Source organism: Tursiops truncatus, chromosome 4, assembly GCF_011762595.2.
Source record: "Tursiops truncatus isolate mTurTru1 chromosome 4, mTurTru1.mat.Y, whole genome shotgun sequence".
Classification (NCBI taxonomy): Eukaryota; Metazoa; Chordata; class Mammalia; order Artiodactyla; family Delphinidae; genus Tursiops; species Tursiops truncatus.
The window spans coordinates 84,627,713-84,644,825 of NC_047037.1; the positions used below are offsets into that span (position 1 = coordinate 84,627,713).

The 17,113-nt window shown below is 49.6% G+C and overlaps 1 protein-coding gene across 9 annotated transcripts in view; it reads right to left on the reverse strand.

Moving 5' to 3' along the window:
- The window catches only part of BOC (BOC cell adhesion associated, oncogene regulated), a 263,018-nt gene that overhangs the window by 23,547 nt on the left and 222,358 nt on the right, over positions 1-17,113 (reverse strand). For 8 of the 9 annotated variants that reach the window (XR_004526403.2, XM_033855822.2, XM_033855821.2 and 5 more), the window contains one exon: positions 16,246-16,524. Coding sequence is in view for 8 of the 9 variants with exons in the window: in XM_033855822.2 (XP_033711713.1) it covers positions 16,246-16,524 (279 nt within the window). In the remaining variant the exon portion in view is untranslated. Of the gene's footprint in view, positions 1-4,670; positions 5,082-6,008; positions 6,224-16,245; positions 16,525-17,113 lie in introns of those variants that run through there. The other variant, XM_033855826.2, reaches the window with a different exon arrangement.

The following is a 17,113-nucleotide window of genomic DNA, read 5'->3' on the forward strand; positions in this document are numbered from 1 at the left end:
ACAATCAAGGCACAGATGTCCCGGCACAGCTCATGGAGACTGAAAGGAACAACGATAGAGGATGCTTTTGTCTGTTTTCCAGTTCAATCAAGAATCGCCTTCTCCTCAGACATCCACAGTGAAAAGTGAAAGGCCCGAGATTCTGCTCAATTGCAAACCGTGGTTACAACCAGAAGGCTGATTCCTGCTACCCAGGAGCTACGCAGTCCTCCCCAGTATCCTCGGGGATTGGTTCCAGGTGCCCCACTAAAATCGGCGGATGCTCAAGTCCCTTATACAAAATTGTGCTGGACAGCAGTTGCAGTCGGCCTGCCGTATCCTCGGATCTTCCACCTGCAGATTCAGAGAGCCGACTACATGTCACGTCATGGCTAATTCTTTCTCAGGGCTAAGGATGGGGATCTGTGGATGCCTGAAGGATTTTCTAAGGCAAAGAGGGATGTCCCCAGGGTGGCTTAATGGCAGTGGAATGCGGGCGAGCCGAGGGTCCTGACGCCAGGCTGCGGTCTCTCCTGACTTAGCTCAGTGGCAGGAAGACTGGGATTTAAACTGGAGAGGATGGAGATCCATCTGGAACCAAAGCAGGATGTTTCCTAAACAATCCAACGGTCCCAACAACAAAACTCTCTTTGAGCCAAATCACTGCCCTGGCTGAACAAATCGGGCCATTTGTGCAACAAAACCGCATTCCAAAGTTGGTGTTCAGGATTGTGGTTGAATTTAATTTAAGAGAGGAAATAAAACTAATAGAGAATACGATAAGAGAGATGAAAATATTTACCCAGACACTCTCTCCATAAAGGTACTCAGAAAGCCCTGGAGGCACCACCTCAGTGCCGACCACACCACATTCTGTTTCGCAGCGTAACTGCAGTTCACAGCAAGACTCCACCTGCCTGTGCGGTTGGTTCCCAGACAAGGCAAAAGGAGCGGTGGGAATCAGGTTTCTCACAGAAGACATGAGCTAATTACCAAAAACAAACTGCTGTCACCAGAGGAGAGCTCCGTGATCGAGGCACTCAGGGAGGTCAAGAGGTTTCCCATTTAATGGAACTTTCAAGAAGTTCTTAGTCAAGCCAAGCCAGAGCAGGGGAGGAAAGCCCTTTTATTTCTATGAAAGGATCACTGTCCCCTTGATTCCAATATTTGACTGTGAACTTTTTAGGGGCAGGGACCAAGTCTTCTTCATGTATGTGTCCTCTGAACCTAACCAGCGCCTGGCGCAAGGAGATGCTCAGTGAATGCTGAATGACCGATGAGTGACGATCTTGGAGCTGGGCCACTCAAGTCAGGTACACGATGCCCATGCATGTTGCCTGTGAACTCAGATTTCATAGTTGAGTTGGGTCTACAGTATGAGCTCAAGGGCTTAGCACAACAAATTTTCCATGAACCTCTTATCCAAGTGTGGCCAACCTTTATCTAAGTTTGGATATTTTGAAAATAGCATATTTCTTGAGTGATTACTTCCAGGGTCACAGGAAAAATAGGTGTAATAAATGTGGAATAAGAAATACATGCTGTTGATCGGGACAAGGTGGCAGAGTAGAAGACCTTGAGCTCACCTCCTCCCACGAGCACACCAAAATCACAACTAACTGCTGAAGAGCCATCAGTAGAAAAGACTGGAACCTACCAAAAAGACACATTGTACATCCAGAGACAAAGAAGGAACCACAACAAGATGGTAGTAGGGGCACACTCGAGATATAATCAAATCCCATACCCCCAGGTGGGCAACCCACAAACTGGAGAATAATTATATCACAGAAGTTCTCCCGCGGGAATGAGAGTTCTGAGCCCCATGTCAGGCTCCCCAGCTTGGGGGTCTGGCATCGAGAGGAGGAGACCCCAGAACATCTGGCTTTGAAGGTCCGTGGGGCTTGATCGCAGGAGCTCCACAGGACTGGGGGAAACAGAGATCCACTCTTAGAGGACACACACAAGGGCTTGTGTGCACTGGGACCCAGGGCAAAAGCAGTGACTTCATAGGAAGCTTGGCCAGACCTACCTGCTGGTCTTGGAGGGTCTCCTGGGGAGGCAGGGGGTGGCTGTGGCTCTTTCTTGGGACGTAAAAGCTGGCGGCGAACGTATCGGGATTACTCATCTGAAGGCTGACATCTTGCTTGGGCCATTAGCACCAAGACCTGACCCCGCCCAACAGCCTGCAGGCTCCAGTGCTGGCACACCTCTGCCAAACGACCAACAGGGCAGGAACACAGTCCCACCCATCAACAGACAGGCTGCTTAAAGACTTCCTGAGCACACAGCCACCTCTAAACACGCTCCTTGACACAGCCCTGCCCACCAGATGGCCAAGACCCAATTCTACCCATCAGTGGGCAGGCACTGGTACCTCCCACCAGGAAGCCTGCACAAGCCTCTAGACCAGCCTCACCCACCTGGGGGGGGAAAAAACCAGAAGCAAGAAAAACAGTCACATAGCCTGCGGAACTGAGTCCAAAAACACAGGTCTGGACCTACCCTGGGACCAGCTGGTCCCTGGCCACCAGGTGACGAGAGGGGAGTGTACTGCTGGGATACACGGGACATCCCCTACTGAGGGTCACTTCTCCATGGCTGAGAAACATAAGTAACCTTCCACATACATAAAAATACAAATAGAAGTTTAGACAAAATGACACGACAGAGGAATATGTTCCAGATAAAACCCCAGAAGAACAACTGAGTGACGTGGAGACAGGCAATCTACCAGAGAAAAAGTTCTGAGTAATGATCGTAAAGATGATCCAAGAACTCGGGAAAAGAATGGATGCACAGAGCAAGAAGTTACAAGACGGTTTTAACTAAGAATTAGAAAATATAAAGCACGACCAATCAGTTGAAGAATAACTGAAATGAAAAATACACTAGAAGAAATACATGCTGTTGACCGAGTAGTGTGGCAAAAACAATGACAGAATGCCTGATTCATCTCTACGGCCACAGTTTGCTTTCCAGGCTGAACCAGTGGGTCCTGGGGGTCAAGGTGAGCTCTCTCATGGATTCCTTCCTTTGGGTGGGTGCAGGGCCTTCTGGGCTTTTAAAGAATTATCTCATCATTATTTAATTTTGTGTTGGTGATAACCAACACACACTAAGTTGCAAATTCCTAGCGGGCAACCTATTGATTTTGCACTCCATGCCCCCGCCCCAAGCCCCACTGCACCGTCTTCAGGATGCACCAGGCTCACTTAGTCCTTGTTGAGTGACTAGTTGGGAAGGCTGTGCCCAAGGCCAGACTGGTGGGCATGCACACTGTGCAGCCGTGCCGGGCCCTGCGCTTGGAAGCCGTTCCCTTTGCACTGAGCCCCACAGAATATGGAGCCCAGTGTCGGCTGAGCCTCTCAGCCAGGAGAGCGGATGTGTTTTCTCCCGGAGAGAAGGGAGGGTGGACTGCCTGGGCTCAGCGTGTTCTGGCTGGATGTTGCTATCTGCTTTCCCAAGCAAGGCACTTCAGCAATGCAAAGGTCTTAACCCTCCTCAGCACAGGGTGTGCCCTACCTGCCGAGTCAGGAGGCTCCCCACAGAGTGAGCTGTGAGCGATCGTGAGCTCAGGGGCACCTGGAAAATTCCTCAGTCACTGAGAAGCACTCTCATGCATGCTCTAATAAATCTAAAAACTACTCCACCAAGAGTTTCTGAGTTTTTGTTTCACCCTTCTCCTTTACCTCGTTCTAAGAAAATCTGCCTCAAGCAAGAATGTACTTAAGCCTAACAGATCATTTTGCAAAAAAGATGTGAGCAACGGAAAGGAGTCTGGGATCAGAACGCCATCTCCAGCTTAGCCCTTGGCTTCTGCCCCATTGTAACTGAGGTCTTATCGGTGCACGGAGCATGCTGTCCTCCATGTACCCACCTCACTGCCCCAACACTGGATAACACTATGCACTCCCCCTTAAGCCCCTCGTGGTGCCTTCTGCATGCTCGGACAACCCACTGCTGCCTTGGAGACAGCAGGCTGTGTGTGCAGTAGCGGGGGCACTGGTCAGCCATGGCCCCTCTGTTCTGATGCCTACATGTGCACGACAGCCCATGCGGGCAGGACCCAGGACACCCCAGCTGGGCTTCCAGCTCCCTACAAGGGCCGACTGGCAGGCGAGCCTCCTGGCTTCAAAACAAATAAGCAGCAGTTGGGTCCTTGGCCCTGTCCCCCCAAAGCTTAAGATTTAGCTGTTGCTTCACTAGACAAATGCTCCCAATTTGGCTGCTGGAGCAAAAGTTGAGTTTCACTAAAAAGGGATCAAAGGCAGAGTAATGAAGTGATGGACGATCTGAAAATCAGAGCACCCCCTCTTCTAGCAGTTCTGGGCAGGAAGGAGGCCAGGCAGGGGCAGAGGCTTTGTGATCAATAACACTCTAATCGGCCACCAGATGAGAGGCAGATGCGGGGAGATCTCGTTGGCTGCATAGGAAGGGAAGCAGCCTGTTCTCAGGCCCCCTTGTCTGCAAAGCCAGTTTCCTGAGTCCCTGGGCTGCTCAGAGCACCTCGCTGGGAGTAAGGGGCAGGCCCTTCAGTTACAGATGGGGTTAGCAGGCCTCAGGCCTCGCTGCACGATGCATCAGGTTTCCTGGGGGAAATGGTTTGACAGGACACCTGCCCTTGCCTGTTGGCTGGTGTGTTTGAGAAATCCATCAGAGGAATGTTTTTGCAGCTTTAATCCTCTTACCTTCCCTCAGACCCTTCTTCTGCATCCCCTCTTTGTGTATTCTTCCAACTATTTTATTAACGGGTTGGCGCTAATCAAATGCCAAGGGGCTCACTCCTGTTTCTCAGCTCTCAACAGGTCAGAAGCCCCTGGTCCTTGAGGCCATCTCTGGGTTTATGGACCTTCTTTATTTGTCACAGAGCTTCGTGCTTTCTGAGAAAGCCCATAACATCTCAGGCTCCATATGGAACCCTGCCCGGTTCCTTGACTTCTAAGCACGCAATTTCTTAACGGAACATATATCTTCTCATATATCACTTCCGTAGGAGCCTTGGATACACAGATTACAGGGATCTGCTCAGACACAAATCATGCAATATGCTCTGAGTTTCCTCCACATTTACAGGGTACATCAGGCTCCTACCTTCTTAGCTGTGGGGATAAAAGGAGGAAAATGAAAACTTTCAGAGGCGTGTCGGGTGTGGCTGCCATCACCAGGATCATAGGCGAAACTACAAACTGACAAATTTCACCTTGAGCCCCTTCTGAATTTCTTTCTCTCCACCTTCTAGCCTGATCCTTCCTTTAAGAATAAAAGGCTCAGTAGATCTATGAATTCAATGACAATATTCAGTGTATGTTTGTTCATTCTCATAACACAAAACTGTCAAATCTTGATGGTAGGCTCATCCTCCAGTTTTTATAGACTCTACCTGTCCCGTTACGTGGTACACTTTGCCTCCCCAAAATGCCCCCAGTGTGATCAATAAACCTAACTTTTACTTTCAGGGAGTTTCCTTATTTGATCGTCTTCTCCCCGAGTTCCTCCCTTAGGCTGAAAATTAAAGTTCGCTTCTGTTTAAGAAAGAAGTCAGGTAAGACGGTGCCTTCAGGTGGAGGCTGCCTGGATTTACCAACATCCCCATCTCCCTGAGCACTTCCGGCTTTCAACGCCTCCAGGCATTTCTCGTACCTAGTCAGTCCCGTCCTACCCTCCTGCCTGTTCTCGGGGAGCACAGGACGAGCCTGCACGCATCTGCCGAGGCTGGATGGGATCCACCAGATCGTGAGGCGACTGAGTTGGGCTCACTTGGCAACGCTGCCGGGTGGATCAGCAGCCTCGTGGCCATCGGCAAGTTTCTAGGCTGACTGATCATCCTACCCCTTAACTCTCCTGGCCGCCAGGCCTCAACTTTGCCCCTGTGCTGGCTTGCTGCGTCTATGGCCAGTGTTACAAAACGTAGAAAGAGCTTGCCTGATGGAGTACCCCAGTGACATGCTGACCCTGTGGCCCATCCCTGCGTGTTCTGAAAGGCAGCAAAGGTGCAGAGGAAGTAGAACCAAGCGCCCGGGGCTCACCGCTCTACCGATGGACTGGGAGGCGCTGTCTGAGCAGGTGAAGGGTCCTAGGCCTTGCCTCCCTGTGTGGGCTCTTGCGATGCAGGGGCTCTCCAGTGCCCTGAACTGCTTCACGGACGGGCAGAGAATCACAGCACGACTTGATCTCCAAGTCACCTGAGGAGCCATGGCCTGGCACGACCCCATGGTCAAGCCTCTGAAAGGAAGTGCGCTACAAGTGGAAAACCATGGTGAAGGACTGCAGAAGCGGAGTGGAGGCTGGGTCCTGATGGTGTTCCTGTTAGAGGTGGGACTGCCTGGATCCTGGTGAGTGGACGGGGTTTACTGTGGGATGGGCGGGCCTCTCAGACGCCACGCATTCTGGGTAGTGACTAAGCCTATGACTAGTCCATAGCCCCGGCACACAGACCACTGAAGTCAAACCCAACTGCAGCCCACAAGGCTGGGCAAAATCTGCATATTCTGCAGTCGGCATCTGGCACGATACCATTCCTCCAGGCACCACTGATTCATTCACTCAGCCATCCAGAGGCTGCAAAGATACCGAGAAGATGAAGACGTAGTTCCTAACCACACGAGCTTTACTCTAATAGAAAAGACAGTTAAAACAACACACAAGGCAGGGTACAACAATTCGCATGAGTGGTGTCCCCAGGCGTAGTCCCTGCCACCTTCACCAGCATTCCAACCTCAGTTAGGTTACCTCGATCTCCAGAGCAACTTAGAAAGGGGGTTGGTGGAGGGAGTAACCGTCCCTTTGCAGGCTGGAAGAGTGGACAAATGCATTTGCTCTCTTCAGGATTTTTTTCTGCCTGTTCAATTGCATAATTTTGGCTCCAAAGCTGTCTCCTGACAGCCATGGAAACGTGACATGAAATTTCTCACACACACTTTCTGATGAAAGCAAGGCATGCTATTTAAATAAAAACAGTTTCTATGGGGGAGAGAAAAACCTTGGTAGATGCCAAACATATTAGTTGTTAAATCTTGTGTTTCTTTCTTTTCTTTTGAGTTAAGGTGGGGCGTGCACCTAGATTGGAGCAGTGGGAGAAAGCTGAGGTTGGGGAAGAGATGAAAGGCCCAGAGGGAAGAGAGCAGAAGATCAGAGTCAAGACTGGAGGTGGGGAGGACAGGAGAGAGGGCATAAAAGGAGGGGTGCGAGAGGAAGAAGGAGGAAAAGAAAAAGAACCTAGTTTGCAATGTCATTAAATGATTTGCAGTAAACTGGCCTAATGCTTCAGGAATTTCTTGGCTTGAACCAATTAAAAATATATATTTTTTAAAAGACATATGAGAATGAGAAATGTTATTAATCGTTGAACACAAACCAAGGATGGGAGCCGTTTCTCCACTGAGTCTGGCAGGCAGATGAACAGAGAAGATGTCTGTAGACCATCCCATTTATTTGACTCCAGTGCTGCTGTGAAGTAGGGCTGGCTAGCACAACTGGGGAGTTTCTTTTGGACTAGACGAAGGAATAAAATGGTTTGAAAACACACTGGGGAAAGAGAGAAGACGGAAAAAGAAGATTGACTTGCCAGCAACCCACATCACACATATTTCTCTGATCAACCAAATATAAACTAGAAACTTAGCAATGGGAAAATTAATGTGAATCCCGGTGGTCTAGACTCATCAGAGCCAGAGCTGCTTCCTGGCATGGCCTTTGGCAGGCTGGCGGCCTGTACAGGAAGAGAGAGAGGAGAGAAGACGGAGGCGTTCAGAGGAACAATGGACGTGAACCCTTCAGCGTGGCCTTTACAAACAGAATTCTAGGTGGGAGAGGCGGGGGCACAGTCTGAAGGCCGTGGGACCCACAGTGGTTCCCACTTTCCCCTCCACACACCTGGGAACTACGTAGTCCTAAAAGCAGTAATGACTACCCATGTCATCTGCCCACCCTCTCTGACAGTGTCCCGTGAGGCATCTGGTAGGACGTGGAGCCACTTCCACTGGCGTCTCCCTTCAAACGTTCCAGAGTTTCCTCTAAAAATGCTTCACGCTTCTGACGTCCATCAATTTTTCTAAACCCTTCCTGAATCTATTTGTATTTTCAGTCTGTTTATATCCCAAGATGTTGCTTCATCCTTTCTTGTTTACTTCCTCAAAATTTTTACTATGTCATAGTCTGGTGAAGAAATCTTTGTTCACCTTCTGCATGCCCTTTCTGATCTTCTAGACTTCAAACACATCTTATCTGGGAGTCTGCCTCTCCCTAGACATTCACCGAAGGCCTAGCCTGTGCCAGGCCCACTGCTATGCAGCAGTGTGGCGGTCACAGAGGTGAAGGGCAAAGAGACGGTGGCAGGAGAGGCCTAGAGAAGTAAACTCGGGATGGTAGGGATCCGCGAAGAGCGGACCCCACTCCACACTTGGGGGGTCGAGGGGGTCAAGAAAAGATTCTTAGAGGAGAAGATACTTGAATCTTGAAAACTGAGAAGGAATTTATTAACCCAAGGGAGGTGGGAACTCTCTGGGGAAGAGAACGGAAAGGAGGTTGTTACAGGTGGACGGAGCGCCATTCCAAAAACCAGTGCAAGACTAGCTGAGGAAATGGCAGGGTTGCTGGCTCTGGAGTGGGAGGTAGGGCTGAGAGGGAGGCTTAAGTGTCACGCTGCAGCCTGGGTCTTACTCTGTGATGCCTTTTCTATGTTTTTAAGTAGAAAAGGAACGCACTCACCAAAACTGAAGCACAATTTTCCCTAAAGAAAAAAACATGCTGTTTCTGCCTTAGCAAGTTTTTTTTTTTTTCCTTTTGCTTACCTTTTTTTCCCTCAGTATTAAGTGACAGTCCTTTATTTAGATTTGAACATTTTGTCCCATTTGCAGGACAGACTCACTGTTCTATAGTTCCTGGGACTATTACCAGATTCCAAAAATGGTTGCAAGTTTAAAAAATAAGATCAGGGTAGAAATCCCTACACACACAAAAAAAGGAGAGCCAAGGAACTCATTTGCTCTCCTGATTCTTTTTCATTTTAAAAGAACCATCTTGCATCATGTTCTTTAGAGGTTCCAGTGATTTCAAGCAAGCTAATCAATCCTCCCCTTGTCTTCCTGCGCAAAAGGCTTCTTAAAGTCTGTTCTGGCTCACTGAATCTATAGTTGTACCTGCTTAACACACTGTGTGGTCCTTCCCTTTTCTCTTAGCTTAGAAAATGAACCTAGGATTTTATTTAAGCATATGGGTGTGTGTGCAAAGAACAGACTGAGGAGAGGAGTGGGGTAGGTTAAGAGTTCTAAGCGTGTCCTTGGGAGAAGATGCACCTTGGAACTGAGCCCTCTTTTGGTAAATACTGACGGTTGCTAAATAGAGAATTGGAACGCTGGCTGTTTGGGGCAGTTGCTGCCATGATGCCCTGAGCTAACTCCACACATTTGTCTGGGCACCTGTGCCAGGCCTACTGGGATTAGCATTGCCAAAGCCATTTGAAGATTTCACCAGAATACCAGGGGAAATTCTTGTGAGGTGTGAATTTCTGCCTGTATCCACTAGAAAACAGAAAGGGTTAATGTGACTTTGGCCTAAAGCTGTAAGGTATTCCTTAGTCATCTCCTATTTAGGTACTCAAGTTGCTTAGTACCTTTTAGGTTTAAACTGTCTTTCAATAATTTTCTTGTCCAACTGGCAAAGTAAAATACACAACGCTTACGGCATAAAGCAGTTGGATTTCAAGCTCAGGTTAGTTCTCCTTTTCCAACTATACCACCGTGTGGAGCTGTCTCTCTGCCTCTCCCAGCAACGGCAGATTCACACTCTGCCTGGAGGGCATCTTCAGACCCAGCTTTCAGCTGCAGACTCCTTTCCCCTCCTAGGGAAATACAGCCACTGGGTGATTGTCTCTCTCTTGCTACCTCATCCTAATTTCAGGATCTGACGGAACTCACTATGGAATTATCTGCACCGTCCAAGAAACTGCACTGGGCTTAGGTCTAAGTACACAATGTAGAGAGCTGAACTTCGTTGTTGAAGGTCTGAGAAAGGGATGTGGACTCAAAAAATTAGAGAGAAAGGTTGTCCCTCACACATTCTTCAAGGCTCAACCCTGAGTCTTCCTCAATCCCCTGAAACTGAAATGAATCACTGTTCGCTTGAGCTCCCATTAAAATCTGCTTATATCTCTATTAGGCAACTCATGGGTCTGACTGACTTGCTTTATGGCTAACAGGTAAATGCAGTCCACCTTCTCCATCAGACTAAGAGGTCCTCAACAGGAGGGACCAGGTCTTACTGTGCTGTTGGCAATTCTAAACACTCCCCAATTCGCAGGACACGAATCTCCAAAACACCCAGATATTGAACTCAGGAGAATGGCTGGTTTGCTGGTTCCCTAGTGGGACTCGACTCTCCAGCCTGCCGGCTAGCCCTATGGATTTTGGACTTACCAGCCTCCACGATCATGTGAGCCAATTCTTTAAAATAAATCTTTCTCTCCCTTTCTTTTTTCCTTTCTCTACTCGTCTTTCTCTCTCTCTCTCCCCATATGTGTGTGTGCATATAATTATATATATGTTCTCCATAAAATTACGTGTGTATATATAATTATATAAGTGTGTATATATATTCATATGTATGTTCTCCATAAAATTATATGTGTTTATATAATTATGTGTGTGTGTGTATATATACATACATGCATTTTATATATATATGTGGGGGGGGGGAGATTGGCTCTTCTTCTCTGAAGAACTCTGACTAAAAACAAGGATAGGGCTTCCCTGGTGGCGCAGTGGTTGAGAGTCCGCCTGCCGATGCAGGGGACACCGGTTCGTGCCCCGGTCCGGGAAGATCCCACATGCCGCGGAGCGGCTAGGCCCGTGAGCCATGGCCACTCAGCCTGCGAGTCCGGAGCCTGTGTTCCGCAATGGGAGAGGCCACAACAGTGAGAGGCCCGCGTACCGCAAAAAAAAAAATAAATTAATTAAAAAATAAATAAAAGCAAGGATAAAGGAAGCTAGAAATGTATTTTTTTTAATGTCGACAGCAATCCTTAATGGCCTATTCTAATTCAGGGTCACAGCACAGAAGACCTTAAGGAAGTGTCTGATGGGAATCAGAGCTGGGGAGCTGAGTAAGAAGTCATGGCTTCTGTTTGTGGAACTCACAAGGCCAAGGGCCAGGGTCGGCCCATCCTGCCAGCACAAACCAGCACTGTCTCCTTGGAACAATAAGCAGCAGTGAGCCAACACACGCATAAATGGGCAGCTCTGCGGGCTACACTGACAACATATATGCAGTGACACTACGGGCTGCTCTCAAAGGTGGCGGGGAGGTGGGAACCCAGGTTGGAGAACATGTGAGTAGGGGAAGCTAAGAACTTCACAGGAAATGGGTTTGCTCTCTCTTCCTGATAAGCCAGTCCTCTCTCTTGGCTCTGGCTGTGACGGAAGCTTTGCCCCTCCTGGGCTCTGTCGTCCTAGGGCTGCTCCCAGAATGCAGTTGGGCAGCACAGGGTTGGGCACCGGCCTCAGAGCCTTCTGCAAGAGGATACTCCACGGACATGTGCTGACCAAATGGGTGAGTGAATAAAGTCTGGAATTCATAAAATGCCTCAAAATATTACTATCATATACTCTCTCATTTGATTCTCTAAAAACCAAAACAAAACAAAACCATAAGATGGATGATGTAATCATTAGTGTGCTCATTTCACAGTTGTGGCAATCTGAGAAATCAAGTGACTTGACCAAAGCCACATTAACTCTTAAGTGGCAGAGTTAAAACTTAAAAAAAAAAAAAAAAGATCCTCGGTTTAAGTTTCTTGTTTTTTCCATCATACCAGTTGGGCTCTTCATTTCACTCATGGGTTAAATTATGGCAACAAAGGGCCCCTGTCCCCTTCTGACCTTTCCTCAAAGGCACAGAGTCATGGACACAGCTGCCTAAGGGGAACTCCTTCCTTTCCTGTCAGCTGTCTTGCCTCTGATCTCTGATGCCAGAGAAGGATAATTCAGGAGTACGTGACTGGTCCTAGGGCTTAAAGACCTTACGGAGGGGTTACATATTGGCTGCCAATTAAACCAGCACCAGCATAAGACTTCACATTAGCCTGAGGACTAAAATCCCCAGATATAGAATTACTACCCAGTTACCGCCTATTTTATTTCCAACTATGACTAGGACCTAGGGATTATAGGATAACTGGGAGAATTAACTGAAAAGATAGAAAGAAGGTAAAAATGAAGAATTATTAGGAGTTTATGTGAATGGTAGATGAGGAGCGGTAAGGGGTCGGAAACAGCTTTCACGCTGCATGCCAGCTCTGAACTGGCTGTGATTACGTGCTGTGCTGTGTGGAGAACAACGCTAAGGGTGCCTCGGGGTCCAGCAACAAGGAATGCGGTGTCCACGGGCAACATCCGCTGTTGGTTCAGGCTCACAAAGTGCTGGCGCCCGGGTGTGAAGCTTGTGAAAAGAGAGGTAAGGGGAAGGGAGGTAAGAAAGGAGAGCAAAGTCAAAGCATTTCATAAAGAATTAGACAACATGGTCTGAAAAGAGGCATTAGCAGCAAGAGAGATTCACCACAAAGAAAGCTTAAGTGAAAAGGGAAAAAAAATCGCCACAGAAGAGAGTGGGAAGGGCACCTCCACAGAGAGTAAGAAAAGCAGTTCTCCACACAGCCAGGACCACCTGGAGGAGAGGGTGGGAGTGCACAGGTGAGACTTCAGGTGGTCCCATTTTACCTGAAGAACACAGGCTGATGTCACCAGGCAGGGGTAAAGTTCAAGTGCACCCCCTTGCATCAGAGTAAAAGTGGTCTGGACCAGGGAAGTTCTGCCAGCAGCCTCGTCCACATCCCTGAATCCTCAAGCCAGGTCTTAGCCCCCATCACTGAAAGCCCCCATCACTGAAAGCCCCCATCACTGAACGCCCCATCACTGAACGCCCCCATCACTGAACGCCCCCATCACTGAACGCCCCCATCACTGAACGCCCCCATCACTGAAAGCCCCCATCACTGAATGCCCCATCACTGAACGCCCCCATCACTGAACGCCCCATCACTGAAAACCCCCAGTGATCTCTAGGGTTTCACCGAGATGCAGGAGGCAGCGCCCTGCCACGGAGGCCAAACAGCAAGTACCCTGCCTGAGGATGAACATCTGAATGCACTGGGGAGAGGCCAGAGGAGAAGGAAGCCTGAAACACCAAGTGTGGGTGTGCGTGCGTGCGTGCGTGCGAGTGCCGGCACACCGCTGCCGGCCTCGCCTCTGAATGCAGAACGTGCCTTCCATAATCCCTTCTGCCGCTCGGCCTCCCTCGCACACCAGCCACCCAGCAAAACACAGCCCCCATTCTGCTCAGGAATGTGCTCTGGGAAACTTAATCTAGCTGCTGAGTCTGGGCCAAATCCCCCATGGCATTAACCCAAGCACAGCACCCCTCTCTCCCGCCTTCCCGCCACCCCGTCACTGCCTCCTCCAAGTTTGGGAGGCTGTAGGTTCCAGTCCACCAACTCCCTCTCCCCAGGACACAGACCCTCCAAGCCCGCTCTCCCCATTTCCAGCACTTCTCCATCCATCTTCTGGTCAGGCCCAAACATTTCTCTTCTGATTCATGCCTAAATGACAAGCCAATAGCTCTTGGTTTTCAAACAAGACTCGCCTCAGCTTCTGCACAAGCCCCCTCTTCTCTCACTGCGCCTTCTTGGGTTGCAACCAAACCATTCCCTTTGTCCTCACTGCCAACTGCAGATCCCTTTGAGCACCAGAGAAAGAAGGGGCCAGGATTTTTTTTTAAAATAAAGGCTATAAATTGTCTCTGCTCACACAGATTCACCTTGAAGTAGAAGGAGGGCTCCAAAATAAATCTTATACTCTCCAGCTCTCCCGTTCTCCAAACAATGAGAGGTTCAGGCTGGCTTGTGATCAGGCCAAGTTAGGGAGTCTCCCAAGTCTTCACAGACGAGGGCTGACCATTTGCAGGTGAGCAAACCTCCTGGAGGAGCGCCGTTGCTAAAGGCACAAAGGTTGCTAAAAGGCACCTCTCATTTGTAATAATGAACAACGGGCAAGGACCCGACTGCCCAGCCCTAGGAAGAGCGTTCAGAACACTATGGTAGAGCCACCCTGGGATGTTCTAGGGCCATGAGCAACTGTGCTCCTGCTCTGGAGGGGGACGGGGGACAGATTAACTAGGGGCGTGCCAGAGCGGTGGGTACACGGTACGTACACGCGAAAAACACATTGGGCTGTTCACTTAACATTCGTGCGTTTTGTGTACTTTACTGGATGCATTTTATACTCAATAAAAAAGAAAAAGTAAATCCGGTCATATGGCCAATGGAAAATGCTTGTCATACGATGTCAAAGGGGAGAGAATAAGGACAGAAACTGTATATTCAGTAGTGTAAAAATATAGGTAGGGATGAAGACCAGAAGGGTATACTCCAAAATGATGATGGTGGTTGTACAAGGACGGTGGGGAGACATTATGTTCCATATATTCTAAACTTTCTAGAGTCAATTGAATTATAATTTAAAAATCTACGAGAGAAGTATGATGGTAAGAAGTGTAGCTCTGGCCTCAGCCCTTCTTGTTATGACGAGTTGACCCCTGTCACCCTCCTCACCCAGCTCTCCCAGCATCCTGCCCCAGCCCACCAGCACACCTGGGGGGAGGGCCCAGCAGGTGGCCCAGGGCCTGCCTTCCTCACTGAACCCGAACCCGAACCCTAAGCCTGCTCCCCAGAGGCCTGGCACTCAGATTCAGTGAATGCTGCTGCAGCCACAGAGGCAAAGTGGCTACAAGATGCAGCCCAGCTTGGCCTCCCCCACTAGGGAGGTAGCTAGGGACCCACCCTGTCTTCCGGCCTCCTCTGAGAAGAGGGCAGGGCTGCTAAACTGGTTCCCCAGGAAACAGGAATACTGTTGCCAGCCTCGTTCTAGTCTCTATTCTACCACGGGAGTGAAGTCCCTCTAGGGATCTGGAAACCAGAGGGCAGGGCGGGGTCTTTTCTCACCTGCTTTTCTACTCCCCCTTCTCTCACCACTTTCTCCCCAGGACTCACGCCTCACACCTCAGGGACCCCAGCTGATGCTTAAGAAGCATCTTAGAAGCTGGCTGCCTTAGGTGTGACCCGTAACATAAGGACCACCAACCTCCTGGAACCACATGGTCCAGGAGGGTAATAACGATGGTGACATGGAAGCAGGGCTGTCCGGGATAAAGAGGCACAGCTAAGTCGTGAGGGAACAAGCTCAGGAGACCTTCTAAAAGGTTAAGCCCAAACACCATGGAACTCTCAACAAGATCCCCTGTTTCCTAGGCTCCAGCCACCAGGAAGGGGAGGTAATTCTTAATACTGTTGACCTTGAACAACATGGGTTTGAACTGCGTGGGGCCACGTGGCTGGGGATCTTTTCCCGCACAGTAAATACTACGGCACTGCATGACCCGAGGTTGGTTGGACCTGCGGATACAGAGGACCCCTTATGAGTTATATGCCAATTCTCGAGTGCCCAGAGGGTCGGCGACCCTCACCCTGAACTGTTCAAGGGCCAAGTGAACGTCCTGGCTATAGACTCCATATAGAAGAGCAGGTGTTGCGGCTGCGCTTCCAAAATAAGCCTTTGGAAGTTTATTTAACCAGTCAAGTCTCATTTCCCATACGTACCGTGGGTAGAAAATCAGGTAATGTGTGTATTGAGCTTGGGCACAATAGTGTACCCAAGTGGTAATTATATATAAGAGTAGCATGAAGTCTTCTCTCGGCAGCCTCCTTGAACCAAAGTGTCACCTCATTTCTTCCTCTCTACCCTCTGTCCCACAGTTGCCTTTTCATTGTGTTCCACGACTTCTGTTTCAGGAATTTAGACTATGCCTGCCCCGCAGAGAGGCAGGAGGCCAAGGGGGAATGGGCGGGCTCTGTTCGGACCACACGTGGCCCTGTACATGCTCTGACTGCAACTGCTGCGAGGATGGGGGACGGGGGGCACAACGACATCGAAGACCACAGGGCGACCAAGTAGAAAGGCACGGCGTGGCCCAGCTCTGGGGCCCACAGAAACAGTTCAACCATGTCAAGTTTCCTTCTTTCTAGACGCTCACTCCAGACCCTGCCTCTACTCAGAGAGCACAAAGGTCCCCAGCCACTGGAGATTACTGGGCAGCCACCACTCTCTGATTGGAAACGTCAGCGGGCAAGGCCCCTTTTATGGTGGGACTGATGACAGGGGGTTTGATTGGGGTGGGGGACAGAGAGAGAATGGGAGGGGGCAGAGGAGCAGTACTCACTAGCTAGTGTCACGGTGGCTGGCACGCTGGCCACAGCCCCTGCAGGCATCCGGGCCACACACTGGTACCGTCCCACAGTGTGGTTGCTGAGGGCAGTGATGACGAGGGTCCCGCGGGTGATGAGGACGCCCAGGGCATCATCCGAGCCATTCAGCTCCTTCCCGTTCAGGCGCCAGGTGGTGTTCATCCAGGGGGGCTCCACCACGCAGCCCAAGATCACGGTTCCTCCGAGCTTCTGGACGGTGGAAGAAGGCTGGACAGTGACCTGAGGGACCTCGTCTGGAGGAAGAACAGGCATGTAGCGATGAACTGACACCCCCAAGAAACCAACAGCATGACCTGCTCAGAAGCACCGCACCCAGGCAGCCTTTCAGAGTTGAGCAACCCAGAGAGGAGTTGACCTTTCTCTGAAGAGCTCTGCTGACCTCGGGTCCATTTCCCCAACCTGGCCTTTTCCCCAGAAAGTAGACTGGAGTGGCAGTGTGGTGTGAAGGCAAGAGCTCAGGCTTTGGACCTGAACAGGAGCTGTGTCTGAATCCCAGTGCCACTGCTTCTGAGCCAGGGAACTTTAGCCTTTTGGGGTCTCAGTTTCTTATCTGTAAAGTGGGACTAATAATATTTGTCTCACAGCGTCGCTGGGAAGCTGACAAACAATGCATGTAAACTGCCTGCTGTAATGCCCTATAGTTAAGTGCTCACTAAAAGGTAGTTCAGTCATTATCGTTACTCCTCCCTAGTATAAGTTTCAAATGATTAAAATACAACCAATATGATGTTACTGAGATCATTTCTCATCTTGTATTATTGAGCGTGTCCCTGAAGGTCAGTGGGAAGGAAATGCTCTTTGAAATCCAGGAGGAAGGAGGCC